Source organism: Balearica regulorum, chromosome 1, assembly GCF_011004875.1.
Source record: "Balearica regulorum gibbericeps isolate bBalReg1 chromosome 1, bBalReg1.pri, whole genome shotgun sequence".
In the NCBI taxonomy this organism is placed as follows: Eukaryota; Metazoa; Chordata; class Aves; order Gruiformes; family Gruidae; genus Balearica; species Balearica regulorum.
In genome coordinates this window covers 55,184,875-55,211,655 of record NC_046184.1, presented here as the reverse complement: position 1 = coordinate 55,211,655, position 26,781 = coordinate 55,184,875, and the positions used below count along the sequence as shown (strand labels likewise).

Sequence of the window (26,781 nt, the reverse complement as noted above, 5' to 3'; positions counted from 1 at the left end):
GAAAACACCTCTAGGATCAAGTCCAACCGTCAACCCAACATCACCATGTCTACTAGACCATGTCCCAACGTGCCAGGTCTACACGCTTTTTGAACACCTTCAGGGACGGTGATTCCACCACCTCTCTGGGGAGCCTGTTCCAATGTCTGACCACCCTTTCAGTGAAGAATTTTTTCCTAATATCCAATCTAACCCTCCCCTGGAGCAATTTGAGGCCGTTTCCTCTTGTCCTATCGCTTGTTGCTTGGGAGAAGAGACCAACACCCACCAGGCTACAACCTCCTTTCAGGTGGTTGTAGAGCACGAGAAGGTCTCCTCTCAGCGTCCTCTTCTCCAGGCTAAACAACCACAGTTCCCTCAGCCACTCCTCGTAAGACTTGTGCTCCAGACCCTTCAGCAGCTTTGCTGCCCTTCTCTGGACACGCTCCAGCACCTCAGTGTCTTTTTGTACTGAGGGGCCCAAAACCGAACACAGTACTTGAGGTGCGGCCTCACCAGAGCCGAGTACATGGGGACGATCACTTCCCTACTCCTGCTGGCCACACTATTTCTGATGCAAGCCAGGATGCTGTTGGCCTTCTTGGCCACCTGGGCACACTGCTGGATCATATTCAGCTGGCTGTCAACCAGCACCCCCAGGTCCTTTTCCTCCAGACAGCTTTCCAGCCACTCTGCCCAAGCCTGTAGCGTTGTCTGGGATTGTTGTGACTGAAGTGCAGGACCCAGCACTTGGCCTTGTTAAACCTCATACAGTTGACCTCCGCCCATCGATCCAGCCTGTCCAGATCCCTCTGTAGAGGCTTCCTACCCTCAAGCAGATCAACACTCCCTCTCAACTTAGTGTCATCCACAAATTTACTTGAGGTGCACTCGATCCCCTCGTCCAGATCATTGATAAAGATATCAAACAAGACCGGCCCCAAGACTGAGCCCTGGGGAAGACCACTTGTGACCGGCCACCAACTGGATTTAACTCCATTTCTTCACAATACTAACCTCCAAATGTATTACATTGCTTTCCATCAGACTACTGAGTGCCTATGAAGAACATCAAGGAGCAAAAGGAACATTCCTCATTACAAGTTCAATGTGCCACCTTCTGACCTACTCAGCTTCTCCAAAATTTTTCCCTCCCCATCTCCCTTCATGGTGCTTTGTCTATTCCTTAATCTTTTGGGAATGAAAATCCAAAATGAATCCTAGGCACCAGCAATTTTTAGTATCATCCTTAAAGGTTCAAGACAAAAGTGTAACTATTACACGAACAGAAGTCAAAGATATGGTACAAGGCAAGGACAGTGCAGTATATGTTCCAAAGCAAGAACATGCTTGGAGAAGAATCCCTCCACTGCATACATATATTTAGATGTAAAAGTTGATGACAGAGATCAGTATGAGATTGTTTCTCTCTGATCGTGATTTCAAGTCAAGTGTACCGTTTGAGCTGCACAAAAGAAATGTGCTGCAAGCCTACTTGCATGAACACCTCCAAAGATAATTACAAGAGTTTCATCAAAGAAAACAGACTTCCTGTTCCTTTTAGGTTTTGGGGGTTTTTTTGACCATACACATATTTAGGTTGCAGGCTTTTTTCAAATAAACATGGAATTAATATGCAACCCAGTCAGAAAAATGGGTTATGTTATATGTAAAGGCTTTGGGATTCTTTAGGACAAAAGGTGTTTCTCTACATCCATGAATATTAATAAAACAATCTCCTGGGGCAGAGTATGGAAGTTACACACAGAAAATTCACGTGACAAAGATAACTGTGATACACATGGACAAATGAATGAGGTGCAACTTAAGATTATGATCAACACCCTACCTCATGCTTCTATACTAAGCTATGACAAACATAATACAGTTAACTTTGAAAGAGCAAGCAATTTCTCCTCTGGGCCAAGCCCACAGAATTCTGGTATCATAGACCTACTCTGCTTAGTAAGAATTCCTTATGAAATACATAGTCAGTAGACTATTTTTAACATTAAATGCCTACGTTTTTTCCCAGTTTACATAGCTCCTTCTCACTTAAGGCCACATAGAAAGGTAAAAAATTATAAGCCTTCAGCATGATAATCCCTACCCTAACATCCCAACAAGATGAGAGTATCCAGCATATGAGTAACACCATGTGCTGTATTAGGAGTTACCACTGTCAGACTCCAGGAAATACTTGCTTTTCCTCTTTCTATGCATAACTGTTTGCCTACAAATTACAATACAACACTTCCTAAACAGAAAGCAGGGAAGCAGCCCCCTGTAAATACAGAACAATTTGTAAATTATTATGGTACCACAACTGCCCAGTTGGTAAATGAACTCTTGCTGGTCAACAGAAAGTTATGATCAGGTAGCTCTTGGGTTTTGTTTTGGTTTTTGTTGAAACCACTTTTATAGGTAGTTTAAAAGCTTATGGGACTTTTCAGCACACTTACTGTATGGAAACAAGAGAGATATATGTTATATGGCTTTCAAATACAAAGTTTTAACTTGCTTCACTTCTATGTATTCTTGGATGACCTCACACTACCACCTGACTACTTTCACCACTATCACCAGTAATCTGCATATGTGGTCTTAAACTAAACTGGGATTCCTTGCCTCATTTACTTCAATAAAATTTTCATAAGACATAACATCCCACTGGTATACTCATCAGCATACTTAGTATACAAAACTAGATCCTTCAACAGAAATAAGTCAGCTGCATGCTAAGAAGTGTAAAATTTCATTTGTTCCTTTCATTACTATTTCATAGGCAGCTTATTACACCCTTTTTTCTACACTGACTATTTAGGAAATATCTCAGTACAATTACTTTTAGAGCTTGGTACAGATTTGACTAATCTACAATCAAGGTATTCTTCAGCAAATTGATTAGTATTGTTGCATCATTTAGCTTTTACAGTCAGGTCGAGATTTGATAGGAAATTGTCTTTTGCAATGGGTGCTACAGAAGGAAAGAACTCATCTCATCTGTATTTGCTTCTCTTCTTCCACTTCAAAGTGTTTGAAACTTTGTCAAATTTGTATTTCACAATGATAAGTATTACTCTCATTTTATTTTTTTCCCCTTTGCCTGGTTGTTTCCTCTTAATAAGTCAGTAGGAAGCAAGTGTAAGTTTTCATTAAGAAACTGACCTATTTTTAACTGCAGCATCACAGAGCATCCCAATTGCATACAGGAAATAAAGAGCACAAACCTTACTGTTTTGTGAACTCCGGTGTTGAAATTCTAGCTTATAATTTTAAAATCTATGTCACACTGCATTATCAGACAGGTTACAAGGGATAGGCAAAACTGCTTTCTATATCATTATCACTTTCCATATCACAGAAAGAACTTCCCAAGCAGTTACCCCCCTGCCTCATACTTCCCCCTCAAATGAAGCATCATGCACTGTTATGAACTTCAGTAAATTCAGTCTCCAGCAGATGACAAAAGCACATAGTTCTCCAAGGAAAACAGTGGGGTTTTAGCTCTCAGGCTTGCAAATAAAGACAGAAAATTAACTTCTGATAAACATTCATTCTTCTAAAATATTCTAGTTCCACTGACATATTTTGACATTTTAACTAATATTAATAGTACATAGTTGAGTCAAATATGTGACAATAAATAAGATCCAAGAAACAGTTCACACCAAAATGAATAGATATATAAAGCAGGTATCGTACCTTGCCTGCATCCAGCCTTTAGGCCAAAGTGGTTTCACTTCTGTTTCCATAAAGGTTTTGAGGTAATCTTCAGCAGACTGACTTCTATTTGGCTCTAGCTCATAGCATCCCAGTTTGATCTTGACAAGATTACACAACAGAGACCTGCAGAAAGAAACACAGTAAATATATAGAAAGAAACAATCCTTTCAAAGCTCAGCAGAAAAAGGCTGAGAAATGGAAGCAGTGACGCTATACAGCTGCTGTCCATTGCCAGTTGTAGGAAGAGCTCAGTTCCAATCACGTTTTCTAGACGTTTACTACTAGCACAAGTTTGCTACTACAACTAGTATGATCTGCCACTCATTTCTCCATTTCCCACAGGATGTATGGCTCAAAGAGGAAGTCAAGCAAAAACACCAAGAGGCTCCCATGGATGAACAAGGAGCTCCTGGGCAAAGTCAAACAAAAAAAGGAAGCCTACAGAGGGTGGAAGCAAGGGCAGGTAGCTTAGGAGGAATACAGAGAAACTGTTCGAGCAGCCAGGGATCAGGTTAGGAAAGCCAAAGCCCTGACAAAAATTAGTCTGGGCAGGGATGTCAAGGACAACAAGAAAAGCTTCTGTAGGTACATTAGTGAGAAAAGGAGGATGAGGGAAAATGTGGGTCCCTTCCGGAATGAAATGGGTGACTTGGTTACCCAGGATATGGAGAAGGTCGAGGTACTCAATGACTTTGTTGCCTCAGTCTTCACTGGCAAATGCTTGAGCCACACTGCCCAGGTCACAGAAGGCAGGGACTGGGAGAATGCAGAACCACCCACTGTAGGAGAAGATCAAGTTCGAGAATATCTAAGGAACCTGAAGGCGCACAAGGCCACGGGACCTGATGAGATGCATCCACAGGTCTTGAGGGCCCCGGCCGATGAAGTGGCCAGGCCACTCTCCATCATATTTGAGAAGTCCTGGCAGTCTGGCAAAGTTCCCACCAAGCGGAAAAGGGGAAACATAACCCCCATTTTTAAGAAGGGAAAAAAGGAAGACCCAGGGAACTACAGGCCGGTCAGTCTCACCTCCATGCCTGGCAAGATCATGGAACAGACCCTCCTGGAGACTATGCTCAGGCACATGGAAAATAAGGAAGTGATTGGTGACAGCCAACATGGCTTCACTAAGGGCAAATCGTGCCTGACAAATCTGGTGGCCTTCTGTGATGGGGTTACAGCGTTGGTGGACAAGGGAAGGGCAACTGACATCATCTACCTGGACTTCTGCAAGGCATGTGACACTGTCCCACACAACAGCCTTGTTTCTAAACTGGAGAGACATGGATTTGATGGATGGACCACTCAGTGGATAAGGAATTGGCTGGATGGTCGCACGCAAAGAGTTGTGGTGAACGGCTCAATGTCCAAGTGGAGAACAGTGACAAGTGGCGTTCCTCAGGGGTCGGTACTGGGAGCGGCACTGTTTAACATCTTTGTTGGCAACATGGACAGCGGGATCGAGTGCACCCTCAGCAAGTTTGCGGATGACACCAAGCTGTGTGGTGTGGTCAACACGCTGGAGGGAAGGGATGCCATCCAGAGGGACCTTGACAGGCTGGAGAGGTGGGCCCGTGCGAACCGCATGAAGTTCAACAAGGCCAAGTGCAAGGTCCTGCATGTGGGTCGGCACAATCCCAAGCACAACTATAGGCTGGGTGAGGAATGGATTGAAAGCTGCCCTGAGGAGAAGGACTTGGGGGTGTTGGTGGATGAGCAGCTCAACATGAGCCAGCAGTGTGCGCTTGCAGCCCAGAAAGCCAATCGTGTCCTGGGCTGCATCAAAAGAGGTGTGACCAGCAGGTCGAGGGAGGTGGTCCTGTCCCTCTACTCTGCTCTCGTGAGACCCCACCTGGAGTACTGCATCCAGCTCTGGGGGCCCCAGTACAAGAGACACATGGAGCTGTTGGAGAGAGTCCAGAGGAGGGCCACGAAGCTGATCAGAGGGCTGGACCACCTCTCCTGTGAGGACAGGCTGAGAGAGCTGGGATTGTTCAGCCCGGAGAAAAGACGGTTCCGGGCTTACCAGTACCTGAAGGGGGCCTACAGGAAAGATGGTGAGGGACTGTTTATTGGGGAGTGTAGTGACAGGACAAGGGGTAATGGGTTTAAGCTGAAGAAGGGTCAATTTAGATTAGATGTTAGAAAGAAATTCTTTACTATTAAAGGTGGTGAGGCACTGGAACAGGTTGCCCAGAGAGGTTGTGGAGGCCCCATCCCTGGAAGTGTTCAAGGCCAGGCTGGATGGGGCTTTGGGCAATGTGGTCTACTGGAGGGTGTCCCTGCCTGTAGCAGAGGGGTTGGAACTAGATGATCTGTGAGGTCCCTTCCAACCCAAACCATTCTATAATTCTATGATTTTTGCATTCTTACTATCATTTTGTAATTGGGTTTACATCATCTTTGTGGTTTCCTCGTAGCTGAAACATCTCCTCTCACTTTGCTCACAGGGACTTCTATCTCATTTAAGATGGAGTATGTATGAAAGCAAGTGAAATCCATTCTACACTGAATATTTCAACAGAAGATTCTTTCATGAAGTCTGTGAAAAATCTTCGTGGAAAAGGTAGTTTTGTCTCACCTCACTGTGTCATCCCAATGAAACTTCTTTCTGGGTCCCACAACCCTCTTTCCAGGTTTCTCATCATCATCTTCCTCCGATCCATTTTTCTCTCGTTCATCTTCTGCTTGCAACCTACATTTAGAACAACTGTTTTCTTTATAGGTATAACACAGACAAAATGTTTCCTTGAGAAAGGGGTGTTTTAGGTGTTAGAAAAACAAAAAGGACCTGACTTCAGATTCTTATTATACCCTTCCTGAAAGGGTAAACAGTTCATCTTCCTCTCCCCACCGCTTCATGGTCCTCGGAGACAAGTGAAAAGGACACACTATGGATGCTATCAAGGATGCTGGCTATAACCTTCATGTAGTGCCTCTCTGGGAAATGGCAGGATGCTTATCAATCTATTAATGCTTCTCCAAGTCTAAAATTAGTTAGCTATGAGGGAAACAATTACAATGAACAAGAACAAAATTCATCAAGAATCTGAACACACCACCCTCCTCCATTAATCCAGCATTTTGAAAGTCTCCAGTACCCTTCTCACAGTTTATGACTTCTTTCTCACAAGACCTATTTAATTCGGTTAATGGGATTTCTTTCTAGAGTCAGGTGATAACATCACTTATACAAAACTAAGTACTTTGTACAATTCCAAACTTGCAGACACCCGTAAACTGGAGCCGAGTACTTGGCTGAGCGCATGGAAAGAACAACACGCGATACAGACTTCCAGCTGGACTTCAGAATGGGCATGCATGGACCCCAGAAATACCTACTTGGCATTCTTGGCTTGATTGCGGGCCTGACAGTCCTCTTGATACTTGCATAACTGCTCAGGCATGACGTTACTGACAGCTAGTTTCAGCTTTTGCAGTGGTTCTCTCAAGCGGTCATCCTGTGGAAAGAGAAATACCAAAGCAGTCCTTTTAGATGCAAGGTAAAAGGTGTTTCAGATAATTTTTGTGAAACTATTTCCCCCTCACTCCTGAGGCAATATGCCAAGTGCTACTGGCTGCAGCAGCCATTTCCTATATGGCACGTCAATCCTGTTAGGTGCAACAGCATTACAGAAATGCACATACTTGACATTTCTCATACAATTCATGTAGTCTTGAGACCACAAACAATGGAATATAGTCAGAAGGAAAGATATCAAGCATATCGCAAAACATTATGGCATGATCTCATTAAATAATGCTTTTAAATCAAAATTGGGAAGAAAACCTGAGGTGAAAAAGAAATGACTTGACTGATGAGTTTCTCAACACTTGCAAAAACGTATCCAATTAATCAAGTCTCCAAGAACTCTGTGATATAACAACATCCTAGGTAATGAACAAAATATATATACTAGATTATCTGAGTATTAGATTATCATTATTGTATGTAATTTATGTACCTCAAAGGTAAGGACTATGTATTTAGAATTGTCTGCAAACATTGATAACTTCAAACAAAGTAATATACTATATACTTCCCTACACATTTTAAATTCTCTTCCTACATGTTCTGACTTCACATTCTTAATCATAAATGTATATTGAGAAGAACTAAAATACTATGTGCTATTATGTCTTACTGCTTAGAAATAGCATATGAATCTGTTTTCCTCCTTAGCAAGTTCTAAGATCTCTGCATTCACGATCCTCAGATCCTCTGCAAGATTTAGTCTTGAATTTCATGTAAAGAATCAGGTCAGGATACTTCTGATCACAGATAACTTTTATTCAATAGGAAAACATCTTCTTAAAGAGAAAAGCAACTGCAAATGACAAAGCATTCTTAAGACCTAGCCACCAAGGCAAATTTGCACAAACAGTAGAGGCTGGGTCATCTATTATCGGTCTATTCTTTCTTTTTTCTTGGCACAAAAGTGAATGCAATAGTAATTTAATTTTTGTAGCCTGTCAAAACCATGATTATTGTGGCTTTCTAGTTCTGCTACTTTGATATGTACCCTGTACCCACTTTCAAGATGACAGTGCTTCATTCTCAAATAAAGGGTCTGAAATACTTAAACTGTTTGTTCCTAAAGTAGTAACAGCAGGTACACAGAAAAAAGCTTTTAAACTGATTTAACAACTGATCCAAAAATCTTTCGCTTTATTGGAGACTGTACGGCTGTTGCTCTACTCTCCTGCATTCTGTCCTCATCACTATTACACAATTGACTCATTCTGGAGCTAATCTCCCCATCATCATTACCTGGACATTGAGGTGTAACTTCTTCAGACGCTTTATCAGTGTGTCCTTATTGCATGGCACAAAAGCCTCAAGGTGAGAGTACACTCCATTGCGGATGGCAGGATTTATCTCCTGTAACTGTAGCTCAATACTGACAAACAAACAAGAGACAATCAACCAGCAAGGCACTCCAAGATGAAGATAACCGAACAAAAACCTAAGGAAGCTTTGTATGCATAACATTCTTTAGCTATACATACTAAAAATAGCAGCTTAGGACACTTTCAAGTTGTTTTTTTTTTTTTACAAAAGGAGAAAGTCTTAATGGTAAGAAACCATTCATATACATACTTCTCCAGCAACGTTGAGCACTGTCATTCAAATTTTGTTTACTCCTATCATTTCACATCAATCTTGACACAATTTTGACTGCTAGTCTTCTAGGGATTACTTTTTGTTTCTTAGAATACGACTATAGAGCCTTCTATATTGAAAGCTTAGTTGAAGGATTACAGAGTAGAAAGAGCTAGCATTTTCCCTCATGAAAGCTGAAGGTGTTTTTGAGTTATGAAAGTGGGGGACAGGAAGAAAAAATGGCAGTTTTGTTGAATTTTACACATGAAATCAAGGACACAAAGCACTAGAAAACAATTTACACTGGATAAAGACAGACAGATAGTCATGACAGGAATTGTATTCGTATATAAATCTCTTTAGCTAATAACTAGCTTAGACTGATCTACCTTCAATGACTTTTAAGGGCTTTGTTGGAACAACCTCAATATTATTTCCTCTTCTGTACTCTTCCTGTCACCCCCTTTCCAAAAAGGGAAGGTTGTACAGATAAGCACTTACTCCAGCAGAATATTATTCATGTCTTGCGTGAAAAACTTCTTCCTGCCTTCTTCATCAAACATCTTGGCGGCCTGAAAATACAGCAATAAGGAGCATCCAAAAGTTCATAGAGCATTTTATCCCAACAACCCTTGTATTCTTTACTTCTACAGCTGTATCATACTCTTATTTTCCAGAGAACAGCAATACTTGGAAAACAAAATAAAACCCAAACTATACTCAGCTCTTTAGAAAAAAGTGAGTATTATTACTACTGTACTAAAATAAAACCACCTTGCTGTAGGGTAAACAATCATTCTATTTAGAATCTGCCTGGATCACTGATGTTAACACATTCATCTTTTCAATAACCATGAAGAAAGAAACTGTTAGAGATGTTTTATCTCACCACCAGCAACATTCCACTACCACTGTTTGCTCTAAGAAAGAGGAGCATTGCTTGACAAGTAAAGCAGGCAAGAGCATCAACATATTTCTACTCTCAATCTATGGAAGGCTCCTTTTCTACACTTCTGTTATGTACCACCCAGTTACAATTTCCCTTCAGTGTTCTTAGATCCATCTCAATCCTTCATTGCAATTTCTACAAAGGGTTTACTTATGCTAGAGGAATACCTCATCCCTCTTTCCTGGTGCTGTCCAGCATTCTTGCCATCTTTACAGTGTATCTCTTTAGTATTTTTGTCTGGTCCCTTCCTGAGTCTTGGCGGTGGAGGGGGAGAAAAAAAAAGACAGCCTTATTCCTATACATACTTCCTTTTATTAGAAGTTTTTACTGATCTTGCAGGAATTCCCTTTATCTTTGTTCTTATCACCTAGATTCTTATTTTCACAGACAATGACAGCTTGTAGGAGAAAGTCAATTCCCTGCACGATTCTACAAAAAAAAAAAGATCTGTAAGACCTTCTCTCGAGTGTTCATACACTCTGCAGATTTACAGAAGAGGGAAAAACCCAAACCAACCCACTTTTACAGACTTACTATCATCTTATATTCTGGTACTGGGACCAGACAGCAAATATCTAAAGGAGCTGGAAAAGGACGTACAGGCAGAAAAGCAGGCAAGTGTGGTATCATTATAGCGACTGACAAACATTAGAGGCAACCAACATGCTATGAGGCTGAATATGCAAATAAATTAAAAATCTAATTCTCCCTTTTAAAAAAATTTTTAGTGACTTGTGACAACATAGCTAAAAACTACAAATAAATGCAAGTGTTAACTTGGTAAAATTCCTTTATTACTGTGAAATACTTACTGTTCTTGCTCTTTGTAGCTGACCCATTTAAGTTTGAAAGAACAGTATTTTCTGGAATTGTGAACTCTATACTGCACAGGAAAACAGGAGTCTGATACTCTCTCAGAAACCATAAGGTAGATCATTGTCTGAGTGCTTTACTGCTTCAGTCACGAACATTGATACCAGAGCGTAAGTTCTGGCAAGGACTGCATTCTGCTCACTACTTTCTACTGTAAATTCAGCTGTTGAGGGGATGGTACTATCTGTTTAAGAATACTGAAGCACGTGTCCTGCTAAAACAACTAGAAAGGTTATAGATGTTTATTAGAAAAAGATAAGTTTGAAAGTCTTTAATCCAGTATCTTTAGGCATAATTAACACAAGGATTATCATCATCTCCTGGTTTATATAAAGTGGAAGGAAAGCTATGCTTTGACATTTCAGTTCCAGGTAGACCTTAAAAGGCAATTTCAGCATTATACTGTCATACTGGACAGTGTTGCTGGCTTCTGAAGAGAACCACACTGGCAGATTCAAAAACTGCACCACTGCCACTAAACTGTGGTTTGTTGGGTTTTTCCCCCCCTCACAGACAGATTATGTTGACGGCTACCTTCACATTAGAAAAAAGCCAATTTATTACTTTCCTGCTTGCATATAATATTGTCTTCTGTCATGGCAGTTCAGAATTTCCCACTTAGGGAACTAGAAGACATCAATCTACAAAAGGAAGTCAGGAAGGTTTTACTGTATTTAGTCAGTGGCTTTCTAAATTTTATTTTTTTTAATCTAGATATATCATACTCCATTCATAGAATATGGGCTTTTTCCTACAGCTTTATAAGCTGCTTAGCTTTCTTTGCACTAAAGCCGTGAGCTTGGTAAGTATTTGACAAGAGTCATTTCTTTTTTCCTACTTTTTAGGAGATGTTTTCCCCCACTGATAACACGTCAGTTGATTGCAATTTGCAGAAGGTACAAAAGCTGCAATCTTTAAATCAACACACAGTCTAGTTTTTCCCCAAGTGTATGGGTAGACTTGCTCTGCTCAGCCAGCACCAAACTTCCAGAAGACATTATCAAAAGCAGAAGATGAAGAGTTACATTTTCCAAGAGCCACTGAATTAAAGCTTTCGGCCAACTGGGTGGGGCTTGTTATACAGTGAAGCAGCATGAATTTGGGGCAGGCCACTAGCACTTCCTGACTTTTGGCCTAATCCAGTTCTTCTACAGTTTTGCTAGAAGGTTATTGTTGATTCATAGCAAAAGTAACTTGAATACTCAAAGGTAGACAAAATCATCTCTCTCACTTTAGTAAATATTAACTCCTTGGCTGTGTTTAGCTTAGTACATTAAAAATAACTAAGACGACTATAAGACATTTACATACAGATAAGATAAACATGTTTTATCATTATTCTAACCTGTAGCAAAACAAGCTCTGCTACTGTTTAAATTATTTTTTCCAAAAAGGTAGTAACTTGAACTTCTTTTTCAAAACTTACTCTGAGTAAGGAAAAGCTTTAATGCCAGAATCTGGACAATCAAGCAACAAATTTATTCTCAAATTAAGATAACATTTACAACTGAAACAAGGAGCATTTAATACCTTAACAGTTCTGATCCCTTCAATAAGCTATTGGGACGTTTGTAACCTGTGGATTTAATACTTTTCATTAATGATTTTTGACAAATTTGAACTCCATTCTAACGTTCCAAAAGAAAATATTCACTTTGTCGTTGTTTGGTTTTGGGGGTTTTTTGGTAGTTGGGTGGTGGTTTTCAGTGGATTTTATTGTTGCTGTGTGGTTTTTTGTTTCATGTTTTTTTTTTTTTAACTGGCAAGTTAACATTTAGGTTACAAAGCCAAAATTTCAAGACATTGATTTGCAAGCTGCAGTCATATTTCAGGTTTCTTCCTCCAAACTAAGAAAACACCCATTCATTTCACCAACTAATAATTCAAGTTAAAGTAACACTGATGTTTCCATTATGAAAAAACCCCAAACAAACATTACAAGTTATTGTACACAGAAGATTCAGAAAGCCTTGTCTCCACTGTGAGACAAAGACTGTTTTAACAATTGACCTGCATCATCTTTGTGCCCATTTTCATCTGAGTATAAATACAGCCATTGAGATCGACATTAAGATCAATTCTACATTTTTTAGAGTTTCAGCCAGCAATTCAAGGATGACAACTCAGGCCCTAATTATTATTTCTTGATCTATCAGATTCTTGAATGCAATCCCTTATCAATGAATTCATACTTACTGTTCGAAGGTCTCCAATGCGCTTTTCAAGTAGCATAGGCAGACCTTCTGGGAGGGCAGGCACCTGTTTGGGTGTCATGACCTGAGAGGCATAGGTTGCCTGAGTGACATTTCCATTTTCTCCTGACAGCTCGGATACCGGGCTGCCATCAGAAGTGCCATCAAGCAATTTGTCAAAGTCAATGTCTCCCAGCATCTCCAGGGCACTTTCAGCTTCTTGCAGGAGCTCACGTTCATTTGTGCTACCAAAAATGGAGAGGACAGGATCACTGATCCTAAGATTCAAGTCAGAGATATCGTTTCCTGCATTGAGAGAGGAGGAAGGAATTTTACTAGGGGTAGAGGTTGCAACAGTCACTGGAGGTTTTGGACTAGATTCCTTCTTCCTCATGGCTTCCTTCTCCTTTTGAAATTTACGGATCATGGCAGCCAGAGAAAGTGAGTCTTTATACAATTTCTTTTTCTTCTTTTCAGACTTGTGTGAATTTAAGGCCATTACTCTGTAAAGGAAAGAAATCTTTCATTAGAATGCATGTGACTTTTGAGGCCTTAGTAACCTTTAACTAAAGTCTGGGAGTTTAGTACAATCAAAAAATTATCAGGGGGAAGAGGCAAGTACTTTGTGCTTCCCCCTTCAGACTATTCTATCAACTACCATAAACCTTTGCTAGTCATGTAATTTCATGCTCTCCCAACTGATTTGTTTTGCTAAGTTTTGTACACATTAAAGCAAAAGTTATTTACTTTTGACTTCTCTAATTATGGAGAAATTGGCAGAGTTGTTAAACTCATGGCTGATCTATGCTACTGAAATACCTAACTTGCCTCTCAGGCTCCTGAATGGTGGCAGGTTCCTTTAAGTTTAGGTACACCATGTACATTTAAAAAAAATTCTCTTCATTGCCATGAATTTTGACATGCAGGCTCAACACCTATACGGTACTTAAACAGAACATTTCCCCCCAATTCATCATCTTGATAAAAAATATTATCAATTAAATTTCAGTATCAATTCGAATATTCATAATAAGACAACTATCACTCAACGAGTTTTCTAGAAGCCAATTAAAAAAACCTTCCATGGTTAATCCTTCCATGGTAGCCTCAGTACTCAGGAAAGTACACACAAAGCTAGCAAGAAACATGTAGAATAATTAAGCAACATTTACAGTTTCCAGTTTAGAAACAAACGGATAGGAAGAAAATTATTTTTCATTAGAAGATGGAAAAGATATAATTCTTAATGCTATATAAGACTTTGGGTAGAACAATGATGGATAATGCTATTCATAGACTCAAAATTCCTTTTGTGTAATTTGTCTTTCCTTGTTTTATTACTCCTCATTCAAAATTTTGGGGACAGAAAAATTAACTTGTAGGACTTATTTATGCAAAACCCCAACAAATTCCAAACCCAAAGTCTATTAGCTATTAATTACAGTTTTAAAATACAGTATTATAAACAGCTATGATAATCTTGCTGTGGCATGCAATCTTGAAACCAAACCACACATACAATTCAAGCGTTCATTTAAAGAAACAAAACTTACCCCAACTGCTTAGGAACTTTCATTTTCCGAGGCTTCTTCTCCTTTTCTGTCCCTTCATCTTTCCGCTTGCGCTTCTTCATGCCACGATCTTCACTTTCTTTTAACTTTGCTATCTAGAAAACAGATCAAATAAAAGACGATGATTCTTCCACCCTAAAGGACTCATACAGCAAGAAACATCTAGTTTTCCTTACACTTTCCAGTGCAGGGCCAGGAAAAATACCTCAATGTGTGTAAAGGCAAACAGTACCACTGGATTCCTAGCAGCAATTGCAGTTACTGACAAGTCTCAATCATTAATCATTTTTAACAGTTACTGAATTCAGAGTTTTCAGTTAGAAAAATACTTCAAGGCACAAGCAGACTGATGTCCAGCTAGTATGAGCAACAGACAAAACTTTAGTGTGTTATCAACACTATTTTAGTCACAAATCCAAATCATAGCATCATAAGGGCTGCTATCAAGAAAGTTAACTCCATCCCAGTCAGATCCAATACAATAACCTTAAAATTATGTTGAAGAATTATGAAGGAGGAAAATAAAATCAGAAAGCTGGAAGTTCTTGGAATAGCATGGAACTTATTAATGTCACATGCAAGCAATTATGTTTGCACTGATCATAACTTGTCTAGGTACACAGCACGTGGTTTGGGAAAGACTGTATATATACTTTTTCACATAGCTATTCTTATGCACTGAGTTTATTTAACAGATATTTTAAGTGTTATTCTGTCTATTAGGAACAATTTCAAATCACACAAGCTTTGTGCAAAATCATAAAAGCAGCACTGGAGAATTTAAGTTCTTATCTCATTTCATAAAATTCCTGTAAAATTACAGAATCATCTTCAAGATGGATGGACACAACTCATTAGCTTGCCTAAACAGATGGCTAGTCTTACAAGACCGGACAGCCTATGGAATGCCAGTATGTGAGCCACAAAATAGAAAATGCAATAAGGCAGTGCTGTGCATCATTCTGCTTTCAGCCTCTTCATCTGAGCCATTCTAAGCATATCAAATATTTCCCAATGTCCACCTAGCTCTAAGTTTTGTATAAAAAGCATAATTATGATCACTCACTTTAGGTGGCCTATGTTTTTTGTCTTCTGCAAAGTCTTCATCCTCTGAGTCAGATGCCTGGCGGAACTGCAGTGTACCAGTGTTGATATAAAACCCTCCATATTTGGTTGTCAGGGATGCAGGAACCAATTCATCATACTGGGCAGGAAAAAGATGAGTTTATCAGCATTTCTTATTATAAAGAGTATATAGTTCATTTACCAGTCCCTATATAATGAAATATACAAGTACACAGCACAGCTTGCTAGAATAGAAACAGGATAGTAATGCTATTGAAAACATATTGGCCAAGGCACAGAACATTAATATCACAGAACCTTTCTACGTTCAATGCAATACCCTTTTTTTTTTTTTTGGAAGAAAAGGCAGGATTACAGCATTAAAAGTACTGCTTTCTGAAGGAAATGAGGATGGGCACAGAGGCATTCCCCCCCACACCGCTGAGAAAAAAAAAAGTCCAAAAACTTTTAAACTCTTTTTCCCCTCAATATCCTGTCTCTGAGAATATGCTTCCATTATGATAGATGTTAAATCTCAAGATACATAAACCATACAAACAACAATACACCACCTGCCTATGAGTAACTTCACTTGATCACTGGTTGTTTTTGTCCAGGAAGTAAACAGGCACATAGTGCATTATTTGTTTTCATCTATAACAGCCTTACAGGCATACCAGCAACATCCCTGGTTGAAAACAAATTTTAGAAAAAAAAGCCAACCCCCAAACCCAAAACAAAACCCAAAAGACTCCAAACCAACCAAATGAAAAACCCAACAACCTTCCTCTATTGATTTACTTCTAGTGAATACCCTTCAATTTTATAAGACAATGCATCGTTCAAATTACCCTCTGTTAGTCATACACTTTTATCACAGGCCCTTTAAGTTATCTGTAAGTGATAGCTACATTTATTTCCAGAACCTACTTCTTCCATATTTTCAAAAAAAGATGATAGTCTGAACAGTCGCTATATTGCAGTGGAAGAAGCCTAACCTATATCAGAATTTTACAGAATTGGATGTTACACCCAGGGAATAGGAATGAATATGATAAAGATGTTTTTGTAAACTAAGCAGAAAAAACCTTCTCAGATTATATGCTTTGTTTCATTAGACTGCCACAGTTTTCATTAATATCAATCTTTGTAGTGCATTTGACACATTCAGACGTTCCAACACATGCTACACTTAGTACTTACTCTAACAATGGGGACCAGCTCAAAAAACCTACTTCTTACCTAAGTTCTCTGAAATTTTCTTTTTGTTAAAAACGCTATCCCAGATATGACGAACTTAGTCACAGTATCTGTTAGCTTATTTGCCATTTTAGGTGTTAAATATGACATTGCCTCTTATACAAATACCACAGTGCCAGGACTTGTTTCATTCAAAGTCAGATATATTCTCACTGTTTAGAAAGTTTTAAAACCACAAAAGCTTTCAAACTCTTATACATACTTCATTTTGAAAAGCACTTATTTAATCTCTAGGAAATATCTTGTTAATAGCAAACTCTCAAAAAGGCTGGGAAGATGAATAGATTAATTCTAGCTCTATGCATACGTATCAACAAAGCAAGCCATGGAAGTGTCTGCAAGAGAACCGAGGGAGGGTTGCCTTGACAATGCTGTTACCACTACTGAGAAGGACAATGTTGTCCTGAACTACTCCAAATTTGAACTACCAGTCTTAGTTTTCCAATACTGAAAATTGTAAGACAGTGAACTTAAGCAACAAATACAATTCTGGAAACTATAGTCTGCTGGAAGCACAAAACCAGATAGGCAGAGACACATACCTGCCAACAAAGATAAGGAGGAAGCATTTACAGGACCTAGAAAGTGTTACAAAAGTACCAGAAAGACACGATAACAGTTCAATGGCTAAGAATCAATTTCTGCCCTTCTGCTGAAAAAAAGGGTAGGATGTTGACACACCTCAGAGGTATGTCACTCTGGCAGAGGAAAAAGTCGATTTTGAGTTACAGCTGCAAGCAATAAATGTTTAGTAGCACAGCCAAATGATTAAGAATTAAGTAATATACTTGAGAAGGAAACAACACGTTTATTATTTTTAAGTTTGAACTAGCAGGCCTTCCACTGCATGTCTGTTAACACAGAATTCAACAGGCTAAATAAATTAGTTGGCAGTTTTAACTACCGCAACATTAACTGAAGACTCAAGATCACCTACATGAAGGGAACGCACACAGTGCAAAGTGGAGTGTCAGTTACCAGCTTATTTCATTTCCCCCAGCATGCCATACAAAATACACTGAAGATAAAATGGTTTAAGAACCAAAAAATCTGGGCTACCAAAAGCATTAAGACAGGAAGAAGAGTTATCCAGAAGAGGAAAACAGTGAATGTATACTTCAACAAGGAAGCTGGTGAAAGAGCCTGAACTGGAGACCTATGTGGATTGGATCCGAGTAAGTAGTTAGAAATTTCCATGAGTCCGACACCTTTTGTCTTCCTGGAATGAAGGCTTAAACAGTACAGAAAGGGAAAGGAAAAGTAGTGACAGGATCTATGAAATACTCTACGATCATATGAAAGACTAGCACCAGAAAGCAGGAGAATCTATTAATTGGACAAAATGAAAGCCAGGTGGCTTAGTTGTGGACTTGTTATTCATCTTAGGAGACCAGGATGATCACGCAAAGTAGGAGGTGCAAAGTAAACTTGAAAGTGGAGGCTGGGTAAGAATTTCAGAGAAATCTGATGGTTTTCCACAGCTCTCAGAACCAGCTTCATTACGAACAAGGAAGATGAAAGGGAAAGAAATTATCATCCACAGTGCTTCATAGACAGAGCAGGCGTTTCCCTTTTGAGCTGACAGGGTTTGAACTGAATTGGCGAGATTGGGGCAGTACGAGATCAAAACAGAATACAGCAGTTGCCAAGTCTGAAGGAGAAAGCATGCAGTCAGAGCTGGGCACATTATCATAAGAAGTGAAGAACAAGTAAAGGGAAACACAGTAAATAAAGACTCGGCTGCAGAGCAGTAAAAGGAAGCCTTGGAGAACACACAAGAAAAAGTAAGGATTAAAGACAGTCCACAAGTGAGGAAGCCATGAATCACTGCAGATGATTAGAATGATCAGCATGCTATGTGGCACAGATCCATAGGAACAAGGTAACCAGAAAGGCAGAATTCATTCAATATACAGATGAACAAACTATCCCATAACAGTCGACATGCAAACAAGGTCAGCAAAATGCAGATGTGTAACTTGCCAGTTGTGGTTTCAACAGCTTCTGCTGAGGACTATGAATTTAGTCAGAATTTCAAAGACCTTTTTGACATTCAGTTCTCCTAAATGCTTGAGAGAGTTTACTTTTCCCTACCAAAATCTGGTTTGTCCTCAGCCTACTGAACAAGGTACAACTTAGCTCAATGTTTCATTTTATTTTCAACTTACCTAAAACTGGGGCCTGCAGACCACAATTTACCTAGTACCCCCTCCTTTGATGTAAGCTTACTATTTTCTAGGGCCCTAATGAAACAGGAAAATTTTAATATGATTGTATATTAGCAACAGCTGGATTAAGCTTCATTTTAAAGTTTCTTCAGGACTCTCAGTGAAAGGAAACATGGCTCTTGCAACTTCTAAATCTTCTGATGAACTGGTTTCAAGATTTTTGCTTTGCACTAGCTTTTTCTGCATATGAAATCACAGAAATGATGCTATTAAGGAAAACAATTTAAGCCCTTCATGTCTTCTGTTCTTCCTTACGCATTCCAAGATGGAAAATTAAAATTCTTAGACCTGCAAACAGACAGGACTTCATATACAATTGTCTCCTGTGAACATAGACTTGTCCCACAAAAGATTATGGAATCATTCTGCAGATAACAAAATAAGACTAATATACTGTCTGATCACCTAAAAGCAGATCAGTATGTAAGTTACTTTCAGCTATTGTCCTTGAGCTACATTACTATGCTTCTAGTACCATTAATCTAATCAAATGTTTAGGTGTGAAAGATAATTTAAGTTTTTTTAAAAGTTAACCAGTTTCAACTTCATTATTATACCAAAGAAGAGGAGTGAAACTTTATGGATTATACCCACTTAGTTCTGAAATACAGACCCAGGGTACCTAGCAGTATCTTATATTAATATTGTCTACTATTGTGTTCAGATTTTTTGACCATGATCCTCAGATATTTTGACCATGACCCTCCTCATTCAGCTCCCTTCCAGAGAACAACCTATACTATAAAAGTACATATGTAAAAAGGCTTTCTAACACTTCTGTATTAAGTCCTGGAAATGAGATTCGCTGCAAATGTGTTCCAACTGTTTTAAGAAATGTAGCCTGTACATTATTTGTTGTGAAACTGGTATTATTTAGATAAAAGATAAGCAGGGATCATTTTCGTTCCTTGTTCAGTTTATTTTTGAGATGGCTCTAACCAACTGGGTGAGTGGGAAGCTGTTTATTTTTATCATTATTAGCCAACTGAATAAAGTCAAGCTACTGAAGTTACGTTGAATATGGTTGCTTCAGCCATGGAATATGGACTGAATATCCATACAGTTCACTACATACTTCAAGACAGTACAAACATAAGTGATCAGTCTCTATGCTTCTTAAAGACAAAAATCTGAAATGCACTCTTTGGCTTTCCTATCCTTTAAGGATAAGTTTTCAAACAAAAAACCAGAACTATCTTTCCAAAAAAATAGCACAGTAGAATATACAATGAAATCCTGAACAAGGTTAAGTGGGAACAATACATTGCTTTCCTAATCCAAGTTGACATCAAAAAATCAAAAGAGCTTCCCCATGGTAAAGAAGGTTCCTCTTCTCAAAAGCATAGGCAAGTTGTTTGGGTTTTTTTGTGTGGTGTTTTTGTTTGTTTTTAATCCTGGGGCAAAGGACAGCTGGCAAAGCACAACAGGGGAAAAAAGCATAACAGACTATTAAATAAAAATATAATACCTGTCTCAGGGTAGTCTAGACTAGGATAGGATAGTCTCCTAGGAGAATACTAGTTTAGTTGTCAGTTATACCCTTCCACCAGTCATCAGCTTTAGTGACCTTCAGTTCAACAAGATGACATTCTTATTGCCTTGACAATATTCAGCCTAAGTTATAAAATGTGTGACCACCTTTTACCTGTTTAATTCAATTCTTTCAGAGATTGAGCTCTGACCCACACTGAAAATACAGTTCAGTGCTTTTATTACAAATAAATATGCAGTGTATTACTTAACCTCTCCAGGTTTCATGTCACGGAATTACTAGAAGATTCAGTAGAAAAAAGTTACACTTTCCTTTTCCATATAACATTAAGAGCAGACTTACCATATAGGACACTTAAGACAAATGCTCTTATCAAAGACCTGTTATTTTGGCATATTACAAACCCATCCTTTATATTATATTAATCATATTGTTTGTGTATTTTTTGGAAAATACTTAAGTTCCTTGTGCTGCTTGCTTAAATTCATCTGCTCATGAGGAAGTTGATCCTAGGCCATGATCTACTCCTCCACTAGCTCAGATTACTTTGAAAAGTGATTTTATGCTCTTCAAAAAGTTAAATTTAGCAAAAAGAAGTTGCTAGACCTATTATAACTATTATTTCTTACTCCGACATTCTTGATGTACACAAAATTTAAACAATGGTACTACAAAGGCCAGATGTAAGTCTCAGGTTTTTTCAAGTGCCTATGTAGATACCGAGTTTTCAGTTTCCCAGTTGTCTCACTGAGGTCATTAAATACATGAGTAGTCATAAACTACCTGGTTAAAACCTAGGCCAGAACACAGGATTAAAAAAAAAATTAAGAAAGTACTTATTCCTTCCTAAAAAATATATAGGATATTTTCCAGAAGGAACAAGAGAACATTACTGTTGCTTTAACAAACAGACTTGTTCTGCAGATTCAACTATGTTTGTCCCTGTAGCCATAATGGTTCTTGTATTAGAGGACTGTCGAGTATATAGTTTAAACAGGTCTGTTCTGCATTAAGCAGAACAGTATCTGCTTTATTTGTTTGGTACTCCATTTTACACCTTTATTTATCTTAGGGTGAGAGGGGATAAAAAGCAAAGAAAGGATCTCCTAATTGGAATTTACCCCTGTATTCACTTGAATGCATATGACATGTCAGGTATCAACCAAGAGATCTACCCTGAAGACACCTGGGAAGCATGCAAGACATCTTTCATTAAAGGTGACATGGTGCACTCAGCTAAGTGAGCACTATTCCCCAATCACAGAACTTCCAAGACTGGGCAAAGTGACAATGAACAAGGAAGACAGACCAGTAATATAAACACACAAATCCATAGCCAATGAAATAGCTAGTAAGTGAATCTCTTAAAAAAAAAAAAGCTTTAAGGCACCTTCATGTATTCAGTGTGGATGAGGTTTGTGATAGAAGTCTACAAAGGCAGCTTTTTCCACATGAAAAATGCAGCAATGTTATATTTATCTCTCAATCCAACCTGAAAGTATGTTTAATAATGGATCCTATGTAGCATTTTTCTGTATATGCCTCTAACATTGGCAGGTTGATAGGGTTTTTTTGGGTGGTTTTTTTTTTTTAAAAAGACATTTATCTTTCTCAAGCAACGACACTACTCTCCATAGCTACACATAAAACAAGCTCCTTTGAGTAGGAAAGATGAGAGAACCACATCAAGTTGGCCTAAAACATGTGGCCCAGAACCCTACAAAAAAAGGTAAAAATTACCATCAGCACACTGCGCTCTGACATTCCCAAATAGATACCATTCTCACTGGGGAAAAATCAGATATTCAAGATATCTTGAACGAGATGCTCTTTCTGGCAATCCATCAGCTTCAAGTTTCCGATCACAACAGCAGGAACTCTTGAGTGGAACCCAGGGTGGGAGAGAAGGGGATATTAAAGCTATCACACCTTTAATAAGCCTGCAGATTACAAGATGAAGTAAACTAAATTTATCCTGAAAAATGTATGAAAACTGTATACCATGACACAGAATTTTTGCAGACTAAGCCCTTAAATTATGGAAAGTATTCTAGGGAACCCAGATAGTAAAAGAGCAACTCTTTTTACCTATGTGTTCAGAAATACTAAAATCAACATACAATCCTTGAAAGGCTGTGATTTAAGAGGGTCTGAATTCTTGAGGCAAGATGTAGCTAAAGAAAAGTAAGTTTTTTCTTTAAGTTGAAGTACCTGTTTTGAAGAAACTTCCCATGTATGAGAAACCATTGGTAGGCTAGTTTTCTCTACCCAGCAGCACAGGACTCTTACACCAGTGTTTAGAAGGCTGCTGTGGAACCATGAATATAGTAGACTTGGTTAAATATTGACATACAGTCCTGGGTGTCCAAAGTACTGAACTGCAAGCTTCCCACTGCTCTTGGCATTCATGTTTTGCTTCAGTTCCTGTCAGCGTGGCTACTGGGTATCACTGCTTCAAAAGAGAGCTTGCACTGCTTAGACTTCTAGGTAGATGGTTCTTCCTCTGCGTTTGTCTACCCAACATGGGTAGTGCTAGCTGGTCTTTGTTTTGGATGTGCCAGTCTTATTACCTCTGAGTAAGAGAAAATTCAGTAATTTTTCACTAAGCACCATGTATTACTTCAGATCCCTGTTCTGTATTACATACAGAAAGCTCACAGAGCAGTGTATTCCCCTAGAATCTCTATCTGTACAAAGCTTACATTGTCAGGAAGGTATTCAGGTCATCACAAGAGCAGATAGTCCAGCTAAATCAGGCTGATATGCATGTGTATGTACGTGTGTGTGTGTGACTGTAGAAAGAATAGAGGGGAAGCAGAAATATACAGGAATACCATTCCACAAAGAATGTAGTTCTGACCAGTTTACACTATAGCAAAATCTATTTTCAACATCAAAGCAGTGGAAACACTGAGAAGGGACAGCTTTCTTTGCAGGTTATGAACATTTTGTATATTACTGCCACAGAGGTCCATTAAGATAGACAAAGATTAAGACTTGCCATCAGACTAACCACTACATAGCAGTTGGAAACAATAGTAAGATGGTCTTGACTTCCGTTTTTTTCTGGAATGAAGAGTTCACGACTCCCTGACTACAGTCAAAATGCTCAACCCAAAAATATCCACTGTATAGAGTGAAGCATGAATTTCCAATTTGCCTGCAATTGCTTTCAGAGAGGAAAAGCCACTTCTTCCAAACAGGACCAGCTAGAAGTTTTCCAGGGAGGACAGCAAGGTAAAAAAAACGAACAGCATACCAGATACATCCAAAGCAAATAGCAACCTGTAACTATGTGCTTGTTCCTGTAAGAGGAGACAAATCTGAAGGAAGATGGGAAGTAGGAATTGACAATGTCACTTCGGGTAATACGTACCCAAGAACCTTTCTCCAGTATTTTCCTTTAGTTGGCTTCATGTCTGAGTCCACTGAATTGCTCTTCAGGAGCCCTTACTTTTCTGTGCTCCATAGCCACAAGGACTTTGATGGTCTTAACGCAGCCATGCTGCTAAAGTCTTTACTATGCTGTAGGAAAGTACTGATTCTTTCCACAGTAAACAATGAAAGCAAATCTGTAAGAATCTCATGCATGGTTTTCATTTTTCACAGAACGTTTACAATGGCAATCTAGCCTACTAAGCAGTCCAAAATTTACCCTACTTCATCAGGGCAGGTACCAGTGCCTCTTGAGAATCGTAGAATGGTTTGGGTTGGAAGGGACCTCAAAGATCATTTAGTTCAAACCGCCCCCGCTATAGGCAGGGACACCCTCCACCAGACCAGGTTGTCCAAAGCCCCATCCAACCTGGCCTTGAACACTTCCAGGGAGGGGGCATCCACAACTTCTCTGCACAACCTGTTCCAGTGCCTCATCACCCTCATAGTGAAGAATGTCTTCCTTAATCTACCCTCAAGGAGGGTAGGATCTACCTTGAGGAGTCTGACAGGAAAAATCTTTTTGCTTAGAAGAAGCTCCCTTCTATCAGCACTTGCCAAGAACCTTCCTCCAGAAAAGCACATCCTGTACCTGTCTGTACTCCAGCCCCATTCAAATCTGTTACACAAGAATCATGCCATTAGCATATTTCCTGCACTTGACCCTGATTCCTGCCCTCAAGGAAACAAGCAGAACAGTTGCCTTCTCAGATCCTTGGAGGACCCAAATGCTCTGTTACATATGCTATTTGTTATGTAGGCATCTATGTTACATGTACAAAATTGCTTAATTGGAAATGGATCCAAAGGAAGCAAAATTCCTTAACTCAATTACCATGCCTGCTAAAAACAGGCTTAGAGTTTTATTGGTTTGGTTTATTGAATAATATTTGATGGCATTACCTCAAAATCTGTTTTTAGAAGGAAAATATCTCTAAAGCTATGGAATAAATCTGTTTCAGCACCAAAAAGCCCAGTATTTATTTCACACCTGTGACAAAGAAAGGACTAAAATTCTATGGAAGCTTTCAATTTTTTTTTCTGAGATACAGAGGGAGACAACAGGATGCCAATCCTGGTGCAATTCAAGAGGCACTCATACTAATTTTTCAAGTGTTTGTGCCCAGGATATTACAGCTTTCTATGGGTAAAAAAAAGTATATCATCCAAAAACAAGTCAGTCAGGGCTGGGCCTGGCTCTGACACTTCTCAGGGTACACAGTGATTTAATAGCTGGCCACACAGAAGATGAGCAAGCCAGACACGTAAGTTTTCCTTCTGAACACTTCCTATTTGCATCCAAGATCGAATGAGAGGTTTTGTTTAACTCCTACATTACAGGACCCTTAAGATATGCAACAGCAAGTTAGACTGCAGCTGGCACACAGTGCATTTTTTTCTTCTTTTCTATATAGAAATGGGGATAAAACCAAAACAGAGATGGCCTCTCACTAGTCTGTATTTGTAATGCAGACACAAGGCATAATGATTTGTTCAGGAGAGCAATCTTTACAGAATACACCATTCTCCCCAGTAGCTTCCACAGCTACCACATGATGCAACCATCTGGTCCTCTAACAACTGCCTTTTGTATGTTCTCGCAAGGGGTCTGGCAAGAGCTATCAGAAGTAAATGCTCCTGCAAATCTAACGGAACTGCTACTGGTAAGAGGAACAGCACTGGAAGGACGCACAGTATGAGAAATACTAATATACCAGTGAGCATTCAACCCTGCTACACTCACGTACATCTTTGACAGAGACCAGTACTGTAAGTACTGAAAGTTATCCAAATCACATATCAGATCTGTGATAGGTCACAATAAATCGAGAAAAACCAAGATACAACTTGGGTCCCATATCATAAAATTTCAAAACTGAAGATGGTTAACTTAAGCAACTGCGAGAAACCACATGAGCCTATAGGCTCAAGTGGTTTCTCAGCAGGAGTGAAGCACATCTGTTCTTACTGAGCTGAAGATCAGAATCTGACCTTTGGAAAGGACATACCAAGGCTTGGGCCCCAATATTGTTCCAGCAGCACAACCAAAAGCTGAGGGATAATGATAGTTTAATAGTGGCAAGTTCAACTAAAGTTGTAATCTAGACCAAGAAAAAGGACAAATTTATACAAGCTACAGTAAGCACCTACAGCAAACTCACTTTTCACACAACTTGTTCACGTGCCTTCAGGTCTACTTCGAAACTAGCAATACACACAGAGGAGCTCAGCCTGCTATCCACCGTACTTAACGGCTCAACTTCTTTTGCTCAAGAAGGTATCTGTTCTGCAGCATGCCTTCTGTATGCGTCACACAGTCCTTAAGAGCAATAATCATTGCAACATCTACACACTAGAAACATCACAGCTCAGTGTTCACAGAAGCTCTTCACAAAATTTTGTAACTTCCAAGATCTACTACCACATTAAAATGGAGGCTGGACATAACGTATGCTAAACAATGCACTTCATTTCTGTGCTTTTCTTACTCTTCTCTCAACAATTCCTTTTCATCATCTTTCCTCTCCCACTCAGACTTTTAGTTCCTTCCTCTTCAGAGCAGCCAATCATTGCTGTTCTGTCCGGTGTCACTCAGCAGTGGAGGAAACTGAAGGCTGGCTAAGGTGTCAGGTGTTTTTTGTTGGTTTTTTTTTTTTTTTTACTTGACTAAACAGTACACCTACTTCTTCCTGACATCTAATGAAGGAGAACTACAGGAGGTCTCCAAGCTTTTATATCATCCAATCTTTCTTCCAAGCTTATTCCTCATTTTCATAAACTCATATAATCACCTCTTCAAATGCCCTCTTATAAACCTCCTGATATTGTCTGCACCTAATACCTTTTTCTTTTACCTTGAGATGTGTTTTCATTTCTGAAAAATATTCAGAATAAACTGTAATATGC

At 39.2% G+C, this 26,781-nt stretch overlaps 1 protein-coding gene across 3 annotated transcripts in view; it reads right to left on the bottom strand.

Moving 5' to 3' along the window:
- UBN2 (ubinuclein 2) overlaps positions 1–26,781 on the bottom strand; it is a 53,566-nt gene that overhangs the window by 15,228 nt on the left and 11,557 nt on the right. For all 3 annotated transcript variants that reach the window (XM_075750788.1, XM_075750796.1, XM_075750807.1), the window contains exons 4-11: positions 15,461–15,598; positions 14,377–14,489; positions 12,828–13,326; positions 9,311–9,381; positions 8,477–8,606; positions 7,048–7,166; positions 6,287–6,400; positions 3,685–3,828 (exon numbers count right to left, since the gene is read on the bottom strand). In XM_075750788.1, the coding sequence (XP_075606903.1) occupies positions 3,685–3,828; positions 6,287–6,400; positions 7,048–7,166; positions 8,477–8,606; positions 9,311–9,381; positions 12,828–13,326; positions 14,377–14,489; positions 15,461–15,598 (1,328 nt within the window). The remainder of the gene's footprint in view (positions 1–3,684; positions 3,829–6,286; positions 6,401–7,047; positions 7,167–8,476; positions 8,607–9,310; positions 9,382–12,827; positions 13,327–14,376; positions 14,490–15,460; positions 15,599–26,781) is intronic.